The sequence below is a fragment of the Echeneis naucrates genome, chromosome 21, assembly GCF_900963305.1.
Source record: "Echeneis naucrates chromosome 21, fEcheNa1.1, whole genome shotgun sequence".
NCBI lineage: Eukaryota > Metazoa > Chordata > Actinopteri > Carangiformes > Echeneidae > Echeneis > Echeneis naucrates.
Genome location: NC_042531.1, coordinates 16,150,586 through 16,164,323, shown reverse-complemented (window position 1 = coordinate 16,164,323; position 13,738 = coordinate 16,150,586). Strand labels below are relative to the sequence as shown.

At 41.8% G+C, this 13,738-nt stretch overlaps 2 protein-coding genes across 3 annotated transcripts; one reads left to right on the top strand and one right to left on the bottom strand.

Annotated features, from left to right (window-relative positions):
* The first annotated feature begins 462 nt into the window (after positions 1-462).
* Positions 463-3,950, top strand: fev (FEV transcription factor, ETS family member). 2 transcript variants are annotated; one of them, XM_029530623.1, is made up of 3 exons: positions 463-511; positions 1,169-1,240; positions 2,361-3,950. In XM_029530623.1, exons 1-3 carry the CDS (start codon positions 463-465, stop codon positions 2,900-2,902), a joined length of 663 nt encoding a protein of 220 aa, XP_029386483.1. In that variant the 3' UTR covers positions 2,903-3,950. The 2 variants fall into 2 exon arrangements, with proteins under 2 accessions (XP_029386483.1, XP_029386484.1); XM_029530624.1 differs by lacking the exon at positions 463-511 and having other exon boundaries at positions 719-1,240; positions 2,365-3,950.
* Positions 3,951-12,338: 8,388 nt separating this feature from the next.
* cdk5r2b (cyclin-dependent kinase 5, regulatory subunit 2b (p39)) lies at positions 12,339-13,214 on the bottom strand. The gene has a single exon (XM_029531011.1). It carries the CDS (start codon positions 13,212-13,214, stop codon positions 12,339-12,341), a length of 876 nt encoding a protein of 291 aa, XP_029386871.1.
* Positions 13,215-13,738: the final 524 nt, after the last annotated feature.

Sequence of the window (13,738 nt, the reverse complement as noted above, 5' to 3'; positions counted from 1 at the left end):
ATGCGCACTGACGCGTGCTTTTCAAGGTAAATGTTCTTTTCCCAACATGAAATAGGTCTTTGTTGTTTGCCCAGAGGTAAAGAGGCGGAAAAGTGAGGAGGATCTGAACTGGTTTCCATGTCAAACACTTCAATTCACCATAGAAACTCAGATCTTAACGTGGAAACTTTATTAAACTGTGATGGTGAATTGATAAGGGCCGAATTTCTATCGGCCTCTTTTTATTGTGGGCACCAGGCGGGCTGACAGAGGTAAATTGCTCTTTTAATTAAAGCAATGCACCAGGGGAAATTGCTGTCTGAATATTGTCTCAGAGATGGGGGCCAGTGACAGTTGCCTGGAAACTTCAATCTGTCCACCCGCATTTATTCCAGATCACAGTTATGAGATAAAGTTTAATAAAAATCGTTTCCTCCGCCACCAACGAAATGAAATCCAACCCTTTCTGAACAAGTGAACACAATGAGACAGGACTGCGGAGGAAACCTCATGTTCAACATGTATCTCTCAGGTTCGTCCCTCTGTCCTGTAGAGACTTCTACAGAAACAGACTGTTATGGTCTAATTCTTCTAAATTCTTCCTTGTGTCGGTGTCCAGAAGCGCTGATGCTCCGTCTCCTGGGCAGAGCATTGTTCACTCTTTTCAATCTGAAAGCCCGTCTGCTCTTTTGTCGGAAATCGGAAATCCTTTTTCCTGGACGCGTTTCCTGGCTCCTCGCGGAGGAGACCGGGGAGAAGACACGCTTCGCGCATCAGACCGCAACCGGACCCGGGACACAATAGGATTTTCATCAGTTTCCACTTTTGTTGAGATTTTGAAACGAGATGTTTAATTGTTCATCTTAGTTTCAATCGTTTGCTCTGGGAAATTTTTCAGCGATTTGTTTTATGATTGATGCTGTTATCCATTGAGAGATAAAAAAAATAAGCTATGTAAAACCCGATTTGAAGAAATCCATCCTTAAAGTGTATTTTATTTTAGCATTAGTTCTAGTTTATTAGAATAGAATTTCAAGTAAATCCTGGACGGTGTCAAAATGTGAAGAACAGGCCTGAAGCTGTTTGAGAATTCTTCAGACATTTTGTAATCTTATCTAAAACAGGTTGGACAGGCAGCTGATGTTGAAGATAAAAAATGATGATGAGAATGTGTCTGTTTCGGTTTCAGATCCAACAGAAAATCTGTTGAAGGACAGCAAAGGAACATCATGGGGTCCGATAAACACTGGCGTACAAAAAGGTAAGCGGATGGACTGGGTGATTGTGGCAGCCTCACAGAACAGGTCACACATTATTTACAGCTATTTCTAATTTTCACAGTTCTCCATCACAAAATCAACAATGAAATAATAAAAATAGGCCTAAAAAATAAACGAACTGATACACGTTTGGACATAAATTTTAAAACAACCGATGACGTTTACTGCTATAAAGTTCTGGTAATTACAGCAGGATTAAAATGTTTTGGAGGATCCTTGAAGGGAATAATTAAATATATGTCTCATTCATATCTACGAAAATGGAATCCATTAAAAAAAATCTTTTATAATTCACATTCTGGGTTTCCAGGTGTAGTATATATAATATGTATATATTTGCCGGTGATAGACTGATAAAATAGATCAATAGATTTATGGTTACATATAGAGGAAAACGTAAATATTAATAAACCAGATTTAACTAATATAAATCCCCACATTTGTTATTGGATAGAGCCGAAATTAACACCGCTCAGAGCTGAAGAGGCGTTTTAAAAAATAATAAATGACACGTTTTAGTGATGATGATAATAATAATAAATAAACAAGTAGGAACAAATAATATTTTAAATATACTAACATCTATAAAGCGGCACGATACATGTATTGATTTATTAATTCGACGAATAATGATGTCTGCAAGGGGGCATATGGTGATAAAAAAAAGAGAAAATAAAAATAGAAATAAAGAAAGAAATAAAATAAAATAAATAAATAAATAAATGAAATAGCATCAATATCCAAAATCTATGCAATACAAAACATGTATTTGCATAGGTCCCATTTAAATGACGTGGACATATGAATCACATGAAATGTGATTTTAACAGCATCAACGAATTCTATATACGCCAAAATTTTAAACAAAACTATATAATATAATACAATATAACAAAATTATGTTTTGCTCATTCATCAGTAATTTGCCTATTAATATCTAAATTGCTGATAAAATGTTAAGTGAGGCAACACGTTTTGCGTTTTCTATATTTTACTGAAGGTCAGTGAACAATGACACATTATGATGATGTGTTTTCATATCGTTCATCACCGGTGCTTGTTCTCCGCCTGGCTCGTGAACCGTGCGTGTTTGTGCCGCAGGCAGCGGGCAGATCCAGCTGTGGCAGTTCCTGCTGGAGCTCCTCTCCGACAGCACCAACATGTCGTGCATCGCCTGGGAGGGAACCAACGGCGAGTTCAAGCTCATCGACCCGGACGAGGTGGCCCGGCGCTGGGGGGAGCGCAAAAGCAAACCCAACATGAACTACGACAAGCTGAGCCGGGCGCTGCGCTACTACTACGACAAAAACATCATGACCAAAGTCCACGGCAAGAGGTACGCCTACAAGTTCGATTTCCACGGCTTGGCGCAGGTGTGCCAGCCGTCCACCACGGAGCAGGCCATCTACAAGTTTCAGGGGAACTTCTCCCCGATCCCCTTCTCCGGGATTTCCAAACTGAACCTCGTGGCTCCCGGCGTGGGGCCGTCGGGTTTCTCCTACTGGCCCGGCACCCCGTCGGCGGCCCTGTACCACAGCCACAACCTGCAGCCCCCGGGGCCCTTCGGCACCGTGTCCCCGTCCCACATCAGCTGCGTCAACAACATCAACAGCCTGAGCAACATCAACAACCATTACAACTGACTGCCCCTGCCTCTGTCGCACAGACTGGGAGAACATCATCAGGGCAGAGAGGCCGCCTGTGGTTGTGTACAGGCGAAAATACGGTTTGATTTGGTTTGTTATTTACAGACACCGTGTTGTTTTGTGGAGTCATTGTGGCCTCCACATAACGGAAGACGCTCAAACAACAAGTGTATGTAAAGTAGACTCCTAAAATCTTGTACGAACAGATCGTTTTTATTTATTTATTTTTTTGCAAAACCAACAGCAAAGCTTTTTTTTTTTTTTTTTTTTAAGGACATGTAATTAAACCAGTCAAATAACGCACAGTGATTTGAGAAGCAACAATTAACTTATATTATATTAAAATTTGGCCATGAATAAAAAGGTAATATTTCCTTATTCCTGCCACAAGCTGTTAAATTAACTAGCACAGATATCCGGCTCCATGTGGGAGAACTGTCTTCATCATGAACAAATGGCATATTCCTAAAACATGAGCTGTGTCTTTTATCACTGTCAATTCTCATTCTTTTTCTCCTCTTTCCTGTTTCTCATCCTTTCCTATTTCCAGCTCTGGGTTGGATTTTGCACGCGAATGTGTGAGTACCCTGAGGAAGAACTCATGCTTTTACTGGACTGCTGGCGCCACCTGATGGTATTATGAAATAGCCAAACACACGCTGGACTAAATCTTTTCCAGTTTTACTAAATATCATCATCACTATACAACCACCATTATATCACCTGGAAGAGTCACCCTGAATGTGTTCTGTTGTTACTTTACTCCAGACGTCACCATGAAAATACCCATCAAAGAAAATACAACCCCACTCACCTGCAATAAAAAAAAGAAAAGTGTAGAGTTATTTGTGTGACATAGGCTCAAACGTGAATAGTAACAGAAAACTGTGAATCTTCGAACTATTCTGTAAATACTGTAGGATACGGACTGGCTCAGGCTGCTTCTTAGTGATTTTGAAGTGACTTACAGCGCATTCATTGACAAATGCTCATGTAGATGAACCTACTGTACCGATGGAAAACAAGCAAAGTAAATAAAAACAGACTTTTAAGAGCAAACCTCTTTGTCTTGAGCTGTCTGCTGATGTCCTTTTGCTTCATCCATCCACACTCCACAGTGCTGTTGGAGAGTTTTCTCAAATGCGCATATTTTGTGAGGTTTTTATTCATGGAATAGACATTGTGTCAATAAAGACACAAAGTGACTGATAGGAGGGAATACATACTGTTTTACACAGCGTTGGTATGTGGTTCTGAATTTCCAATATGAACCAACTCATTAGATATTAAGAATGAAGTTTCAGTGACTTTTTCTATTTGCGAATACAAAAAAAAAAAAAAAAAAAAGACAAAAATGAGGCAGATTCTACTGATTTAATATAAATATTCTACTTCTACTGATATCCAGATGCTATGCAGAGGTGTGCTTCGGTCAAACACATGTTGTTTTTTCACATTTCACATTCAATGTCAGCCACCTGTGTATTTTTATGTTTAGCTGAGTTAGACAAACAGCCTGATGGTCTCTGAAGTGAAATTGTATACACTTCATAAGTAAAAGCGTTTAAGACACAGAACAACAATGCTAAATTCCACAAATATCATATTTGCAGTATCACATGGGAATATCACCATTCATTATGCATTATCTAGTGCATTGCTCCTTTCTACGTTTTTCCAAAGGTGGTGTAGCATATGGCTGGACCGTACTGTGACATACGCCTTATCAGCCACACGGTGGCGCCATAACTCTTCCACACAACAACACTGCTTACATAAGCAGGCGAGAACAGACTCATTCAGATCACAGAAGGTACAAACAGCACATCAATCCCGTACTGCATTGTAGACCAGAAAGGGTCTATAGAAATGTAACATATATGCATCCACGATCCAGATACTGGAAGAGAGTGTGTCTATATGAAGAGAGAGAGAGAGAGAGAGAGAGAGAGAGAGAGAGAGAGAGTGGCCCATTCACAACAACAGTGCTTATGTGTGTGCCCTGCATATTAATCAGAAAGACACTGGTGTCTCTGTAGACAACTAAACCAGTCTCTCTCAAACACACAAGCATAGAGGTGTGTATCCTGTGTTACTGATGTCCTGTACACTATGTGCTTGTTATGATATAGCAGTTGAAACTCCACGGGGACTGAGTCACTTCCACATCACGGTAATCATCACAGTCTCCTTTGGTCAGCTACTCTCACTCTAATCTCCCGTGCCTGTTGTTGCTGCTAAGCAGCGCTCATCCTCTGTCTTCTTCTTGCATAACATACTAGGTGGGTGTTTTCCCTGCAAGCCAAAGGATTAACAGCATGAACATGGAAGACTAAGGAGTGAGAAGGAAACATGGGAGGGAGGAGGAGGAGGAGGAGGGGTGGAAAGAAATAAGAGAGGAATATTTTTGTACTTCCAGCAAAAATAATGAGATGAAATTCTGTGTAAGTTGTAAATAAGCAAAAAAAAAATAAAAAAAATAAAAAATAGATCTCAGCAATTCACTGACTTCAGATCTAAATGTTATCAGGTTGGTATCCTTGTTTAGATATATTCATATTGAGGCTATCAGTAAGGTGACGCAGTGGCACAGTGGTTAGCACTACTGCCTCACAGCATCATGTTTCAGAAAGGTTCTCCCTCCTGGTGCTCCAGCTTCCTCCCCCAGTCCAGAGATCTACATGTTTTGGTTAAGGTAACGTCAGCTCAGATTTGGCTCCAGTCCTCAAAGTTGCCCTCAGGTTTTTATCTTACTTGTTATTCCAAAAACAAACACACAAAACATGCCACATTACATCACCATTTTTCATATCAAGTCCAATTACCTTGGAATTTTCTGAATGAGTTTTCAGCGTCTTCTTGGAACTGAGTGATTTCAGTTCATGTCAGCGTGTAGTAAAATCTTAAACGCATTTAAGATGTCTGAAGGAAATTTTTTACAGTGACCAAGATGAGCAGATCAGATATGTGACAACTAAAAGGTTAGCGCGCCGTGTTGGATTCACAGGCGATGAGCTGTGCTGATGTGCTGAGGAAATGAAGGTGAAACGGACATTATGAAAAAGGAAAAAGTTTTCAGTTTGGCATCAGCAGCCTGTAACCTCAGAGCACTTCATCATCAGGAGGAGGAATCTGAGTTAACCAAGCTGAATTTCTACCACAGGCAAAACAGCATACAGCATATGAGAATGTCAGATGGTGTGAGGTAAAGGGGCAAATCCATGGTTACCATTACTCCAACCCTAGTTATCTAAAAATAACACTCTTTTATTGTATTTGCTCAAATTTCATTATATTCTGGAACATATCCAAGGTCTCTATGTCTCCGCAGCGCACATTATTACTGTTACTGTTGCCGCTTTGTGTGGCTTTGTTTGAAGTGTTGCAGTCACTGAGTCATTCGTCCAGCTGGAGAGTGGAAAGTGGTAATCAAGGCTCAGCTAAATTAGAACATTACACCTACATGGTGCTGATTTAGAGCTGAGAATAGGAGGCACAGAGAAGAAGGAATGAGGACGGGAGCGAGACTCAAAGAGGGACGGTGAGGATTGAGAGAATAAAAGGGATGACCAAAGGATTTTACCCATTTTATGTCTGGCCAGACCTACAATCTGTCAGGTGGCAACACAAATGCAGCTCTGTGGATAATGGTTTAATTCACCCTTTGTGTGTCCGATGTGAAAAAAAGCCAATGAACTACACGTGATGAGGTGAAATCTCTGAGAAAACACAGTTTCCCAATGAAAATATTGTGACATTAGCATTACTAAGTGCCGTGTTATTTTGATGGGTTTTAGATATTGTCTGCATAACTCATTAAGATTAAATCTAAACCTAAAGAAGATTTAGAAAATGTACATCTGTAGGAAATGTGGAGCGCTGAAAATAATTTATAGTCATTTCATAGTAAGTCTGTTTGTAGTACTAAGCAAGAATCTCCTCACCTTCCTATTATTCCGCTGTGAAGGTGATAATTGACTTTCATATGAGCCATGTGTGGATTTCAAGTGGCCTAAATGTTGCAAATATGAAAGCTTGAAGACGGCTGTTTGAAATGTTGATTTCTCCATTTAGATAATGGTCTGGGATGGGAACCCTTCTTCACTTTAAAATCCAAGGTCAGGTTTTTTCTCTTACATAAAACTAAATGGATGAATAATCATGCAGATTAATGCAGCATGAAATGATTCACCGGTAAATCATCAAGAAGAAAAAATAACAATGAACGCTGTGTAGGTGTGTGATGAATGAAGGAATTAGTGCACGGCTTTGGCTGTGTTATATCATGTATAACACCTTGAATTTAATTACAAAAATGGTGTTGTATGTCTGACAGCCAAGCATTATATAAGATATACAGAATGTAACATGACAGGAACGGAAGCACATCGCTCTTTAACGGCTGCAAGATGAATTTACGGCATTCTCCTGCTGAACCAGTTTCATCCTGCTGTGTAAAAGTGGCGACAGCTTCTCACTGCAACCTGACACTGAAGTAATCTAGTTAAAGAGATTAGAGTGGACATTATGTAGCAAGACAGGTAAAATAGACATAATCCCTATGGGGTGTTTGGACAGTTGGCACAGATTTGGCTGTTTTAACAATGACAGGTCAAAGAAAACGTCTGTTCCAAGACAGTTGAAAATAAAGAAACTCATTCAAATAAGGATGGAGCAGATGTTTGGTAAACATCTTCTGATGATTTTAAAATTCCAAGATTTCAAATTCACAGTGTCTCTCCTGATGGAAGAATAAATGATTCTTTATTCGAGTAAATGTAACAATTAATTGAAAAAGAAATTGCAAGTCAGAGTTCTACAAAAAGAAAAAGAACAGATTGAGCTGATGAACTAATCAACTATCAACTATGAAATACTGGCTCTCTGTCACTGATGACATTATAAGGTGATACATACTGATACCTTACTGCATAAATAGCCTTCTATTGCTGTTTCATGTTGAGGTCATGTCACTTTTAGGTCAAGAGAATTTAGTATTTTAGGAAGAAATAGAGACACAGTGTGAGGAATTCTTTCCTTCGGGTCTCAAACAGTTATTTAAATGAAACCATTTTTTTTTTATACAAATCAGCCTTAATTGGGGCCAGCAGACAAAAATATTCAATAATTTTAGCTGTCAGATGAATTTAGAGGTGAATCAAAAACATTCACACCCCCCAGAAACCAACAGAAAAACTGCAGCTGCAGTAAAACACTTTTCATCTTTTCATGTACTCTGGTTTTGTATTTGTGCTTGAACTATGATATAATATTGTCTTGTCTTTCCTTACTGCTGAAAATTACAGAAGGAAAAAAAAAAAAAAAAGACAGCAGAAAGGAGAGCCACAAGACAGGTAAGTCAGAAAAGATGGAGAGTCGTTGGACGTGGACGCATGCCTGCACCGACAGACGTTCACAAACACACTGTGCGCCCCGCACTATTGATCACCACAGTGTGTATGTGCGGTGCAGTTGCTCAGCCCACACTCAGCCAAACACAGCTCACTTTGTCCAGCTCTCATTCACTTACCTACCAGTTACTATAGAGACACGGCTGAGAAGAATGCAGAAAAGCAGGCTGGCAGATAGAGATGCGTGAAACCTGGGTTGAATGTTAACAACGAAGAGAAGAGGGCTGACAACACTGCACAGACTGGGAGGCTGTTACATAACACTGCTGCAGGATTCTGCCATGAAATCAAGCTTGGTGGACCTGGATTAAAAGAAAAAACGAAGAGATTTGACAGGAAAGCTGTTTTCATCATCACCAACATGATGTGATCCTTTCCACTGAGTCCCTCACCTGTGTGACCTGTGAGACCAGCATCTGCAAATCTTCTGTGCCAGTTCCCGTGTAAAAATACATATGAACAAAGTTTAAGGGTGCAAATTCAAAGAGAAATGGATACTTAATGCCGTTTACAAGCAGTCAAGACAACAATATTATATCAAAAATTATAAATGACTGACTATATGGCCAGAAGCTGCCTTCAGACTCTTTAGTTCAGGGAAGTCTATTCTTACAACAGCTGCAGTTTCAAATACTTATTTCAGATTGAGGAAATAAATGGTGGATTGAGCTTGTTTTTTCTTTTTTTTGCAGCAGTATTGGATGCATTTATTGGCAGTAAGTGAAATGAATGAAACTGTATCTGTATGCCCTCTCCTGTTCCCTCCCATATGCTCATTTTGTTTTGTTTCTCAATGTCCTTGTTCCATTTTTGTTCCAACCCCGCTACCTCTACCTACTTCACAAACTATTTCACTCATGTTCCCTTTCTGTCATGATCTTTTTTTTTTTTTTGTAAATGTTGTCTGCTTTACTCCCTTTTTGTTCTTAAAATAGGTGATGTATTTCCCTATTAGACTAACAGAGACAGAGAGGGAGGGAGGGAGGGAGTGAGAAAGTCACAGACAGTTCTGAGACTGCAGCAGATTCTAACCAATCACATGAAGGAACCTTCCAGCCCATGTGGCTTATTCATAAAACTCTCATCCAGTGCATCGTCAACATACACTCCATATGCTGGGCACTGGGCGATCTTCTGAAACTTTGTGATCTGTTTTTTTTAACTAATATTGGATTTATTTTTCTGCATCACTGTCAGAAATGAAGTGTTAGCAGCAGCTGAACAGAGGAGCACATACAGATTCTCCTTCATTTTTGTTACAGTTGACTTTCTCACTGTTTAGTTGTCTGTGTTCCCGTTTCTGATGTGACCCCAATTTCAATTTCCGGGACACGCAGATAGGATACCTAAAATATCCTTTATATGTGTCAGCATGCTTCACTGTCCTCTGTACACACCACAAATACTTCAGCTGCTTTCATTCTAGGATGTAGCATAGCTGCTTTGTCAGCTTGGCTGTTTGCTTGTAGCTCCATGAATCTCTGAATAATGTAAAGATTTATTGGAGGAAATCTTCTGATCTGATGATAAGAAGAGGTATTTTAGTCACCTTTATTTGGTGCAATAAGGACGCTGAAATAGGATTGTGTGGCTATGTGCGGGAGGTTTGTTGTTTCTCATTGCTTTTTTTTTTTTTTTTTTTTTTCTCCTGCCCTCTTTTTGGTTTGGATGAGCGTGTACTTCATAGTCACTCCCAAAACCTTTTCATGTAATAATAAGCCGACCTGATGAGCTTTAGTTTCATGGCAACCGATGACAGCTCAAGAGTTTCAGTCTCATGGCAACCTCATGGCAAGCATATTCGTTATGGATTTTTTTCAGTTGCATAATCACGTCTCAAGGGCTCCCTTCAAAACAAGGATTAGTGGGTGTATGAGTGGATAAGAGGTTGTCCATATTAATTACGACTTCAGCAAACTGCGCTGGTACAAACCTGGGATGCAAGCATGTGTGCGCATGCATTAAGCTGTTTAAAGTGGATACACACATCAACATCAGAACAATACGACACGACAGCAATATGGACCGGAGATCCTACATACGTTTGGATTTATTTCACCATAGTCACCATAAACAATTTTTCATTTACCTTTTATTAACATATATAGAGAGTGGATGTGACTGTGGCACAACACCACAGACAACACACATTTAAATATTACTTTCCATAGCTGACATAAAAGAAAACTATACAAAAGTTGAATCCACGCATGATCATCCTAAAGCAGTGACAGTAACTGTGAACTTGATGGCAAACACTCCAGCGCCTGAAAGGAAACACCGGCACATGACCACTGTGTTATATTACTGTGCAAAACAACAAAGGTTTGTTCACAGCTGTGCAAAAATAGCAGCATTATATTCCACTTTCCAAACGATTAAAACACAACACAACATCATATTGATCGCTTAGACTGACCCCTACACTGATTGCTAACGTTTTGCCCTATAAGTTTGGTTTCAGCGTTGGAGTCAAATCACCTTTAGCTTATAGAATCTGCAAATAATAACACAAACCGTCATCTCCTGTCACTTACACACTTAGCGTTTACATGATGAGGGAACACCCATCTGAATTTGATCAAAGTGAAAATGAATTTAATCCAGCAAAATGAGGATCAAAGCACATTCATACGCCATTTGACCATTTAGCTTTGTTTGTTTTTGTGATGCTTGAACTATGACATTTACAGTGACCTTCCAAACAGGCTGAGGAAAAAGAAACAAAGAAACAAATTTAAAATGTGGGATAAGTACACGCAAACCACATCGTCGCAGGAAAAAGTTGGCACATTTTTGAGCTTTAAAAAACAAAATCTCTCAAAAAACTGTACATTCATCCATCAGTCTTTAGTTGACTATCGTTGACCTCTGCAATATGTTGCAAAGCAATACATCACAGTCGCCAATATGGATGCAGAAGTCAGACATAACAGAGGCCTCAGGTTGATCATGTTGTTCTGCAGTCACCTGTAGACCCCTTCAGTGCAGATTATCACATTCTAGGGAAAATAATCCCTTCAGGATTTCCCCCCATGTTCAATTGGAACCAATGGCCCACTTACAGATACAGTACTACAGCATCACATTGACAGGCGACAACAAGTTATTCCAATTCAAATCTCAGGTATTGTCATAACATATTTGTTGGTGTGTTTTTTTCCTTATATCAACAGCGGAGATGAAAACATTTATATTCCAACCAGGTATTAAAATAGCCATACATAGGCTCGAGCATGTTTTTTTTTTTTTTTTTTCTGTAGGAGGAACCCTTTAGCATCCAGTCAAGATCTGTAGATGGTAACATGCTTTTGAACTATGATGCCCATTGAAAAGTATTTACACTTCACAACAAGCCAATGTCCCTGTAAGAGAATGTGGTCCTGGTGTCTGTTGTGTGTCCAACAACTTAACTGACCTATCAGCTGGCTGAAACTTTATAAAGCACAATATGCTATACACCTCTGCTCGGGAGGTTTAGGCTTATGTGCTGAAGGTATACTGGCCCGACTATGGTCCTCTTAAGCCACACTTGGCTCTGTTGTGGCAAAGTGTGTGTGTGTGTGTGTGTAGGGGGGGCGGTTAATGGCTGCTCAGGTCAGCACCTCGGACAGCTCCGCCTCCTGAGTCCTATTCTGGTGCTCCATGGAACCTCTGCTCACTGCGACAGCCACTCACTCACCCTGAAAGGAGGCCAGTCATGAATGAAACGGGGATTTCAGAGTCACTTACAAGGCGATTTGTACCACGAAGTCAATCCTTGCGTCACTCAAAGGGACAAGACAAAAGAGGACACTAAACCATTGGCATGCAAATTTATGAAATCTCCTACACTGTAGCCTAAACACCATACTGAAGTTGTTGATCACGAGAGAGAGAGATAGAGAGACATTCAGCCCACAGGCCTGGAAACCTTCAGCGTTGGCCCTTTCGCATCAAAACCACCGTCGTGTGGTTTTGCAAAACAGAAAAAAAAAAACGTCTTATGAATAAAACACCGAACGAGTTGTTCATTTCCCATCTCAGCGATCCAGGTTTGAGTCGCTGCTGTCTCGTTGGTTTTTGAGGTCCTGGAAGACCTCGGTGAAAAAGTGCGGGTCCGCGTTGAGCTGCAGCATCTTGGAACTCAATCTGTTGATGATCCGGAGCGACGTCTCCCAGAAAACGTCCTTGTTCGACTCGTTCATGAACGGCTTGAGCGGGTAGGAAATCTCGTTGCCCATGTAGGAGTAGGCGAGGTAGAGGCAAGTCTGAAAGGTGCCCTGCAGCTCGGCCGGGCTGTCGATGCTGTCCTCCACCGTGTCCTGGCACAGCAGGTACACGAACACCACGTTGGCCGGCGTGATGAAGCCCTGGTCCTGCCAGCCCTGCAGCAAAAGAGTCCGGTCTATGTTCCGGAACCAGAGGATCACCTCCCCGCTGTTCAGCTCCTTCAGTTTGTAACACCTGCGGCACATGAAGTCCCCGAGGCAGCGCAGCAGCTCTCCGGTAGAAGCCTGGATCACTATCCGCCTGGGCGACACCAGCGACAGGCTGCTGGGCTGCTTCTGGACCGAGGAGAGCCTCCCGTTCTGGACGCCGGCCTCGCCGTTCTGCGCGGGCACGGTGGGCACCGGGACCGGGATGGGCGCTTTGGGCTTCTTCTCCTCGGTCTGCTGGGTCTTCCTGATATTCTCGTTGTTCAGCTGGGCCACCTGGCTGGACGGGGGCTGCGGGTTTGGGGTCACTTTCTTGGCGCTCTTCTTGGCGGAATTGGCCACCAGTTTCTTCCAGGACAGAGAGACGAACATCGAGTGGCGTTTGAGGCTCTTGTCGTTCTTCAGTCCGTCTCCCGCGGCTTCGGCGTCCATGATGGACGCCTTCTTGGACGCGGGGGAGATGGAGAGGACGGTGCCCATGTCTGCGGCAGAAAGGGAGAGCCTCGGAAGTGTGGATGCTGCTGCTGCTGCTGCAACTTCAGGCTCTTCTGCGCGGTGAGAGGCGGTGAGAGGAGAGTCACGCCAGAGACTGAGGCTCCATGGAAGCGTCCCCTTCCTCCGTGTGGTGGCGCCGAGACGAGCTGGATCTGGACCGGCACTGATGTTCTGTCGGCGGCTCGGGCAGGAGCTGCGACACGGTCCGCCGGCTGATGAGTGGCCCAGACCCGATTGATGAGTGTAAGCGAACCGCAGAGCCGCAGCCGCCGACTGACAGCGGAGCCAGCCAATGAAAGAGCCGATCGATGATCCAATCACCACGGGCGTTGTTTTTAGGTCTGAGTTTCCATTTAGAGTCTATTTATAGGTTATGAGGCACTTGAGAGCTTCAGGTGCTATTTCTCTCCTCTTAGTCTTACTTTGGAAAATTGGTCCTCTCCCTGTTTCCCCTCTGTCTCTGACGTTGCTATGATGCTATGTACAGGACTTGCTTATTGACTTGATTA

What these genes read in the sequence shown, in the direction of transcription:
- cdk5r2b (XM_029531011.1), bottom strand. Translation starts at nt 13,214, where the DNA reads ATGGGCACCGTCCTCTCCATCTCCCCCGCGTCCAAGAAGGCGTCCATC.
- fev (XM_029530623.1), top strand. Translation starts at nt 463, where the DNA reads ATGAGACAGGACTGCGGAGGAAACCTCATGTTCAACATGTATCTCTCA. An exon ending in GTTCAACATGTATCTCTCAG is followed by an intron (nt 512 to 1,168) that starts GTTCGTCCCTCT and finishes TTTCGGTTTCAG; the next exon opens with ATCCAACAGAAAATCTGTTG. An exon ending in AAACACTGGCGTACAAAAAG is followed by an intron (nt 1,241 to 2,360) that starts GTAAGCGGATGG and finishes TTTGTGCCGCAG; the next exon opens with GCAGCGGGCAGATCCAGCTG.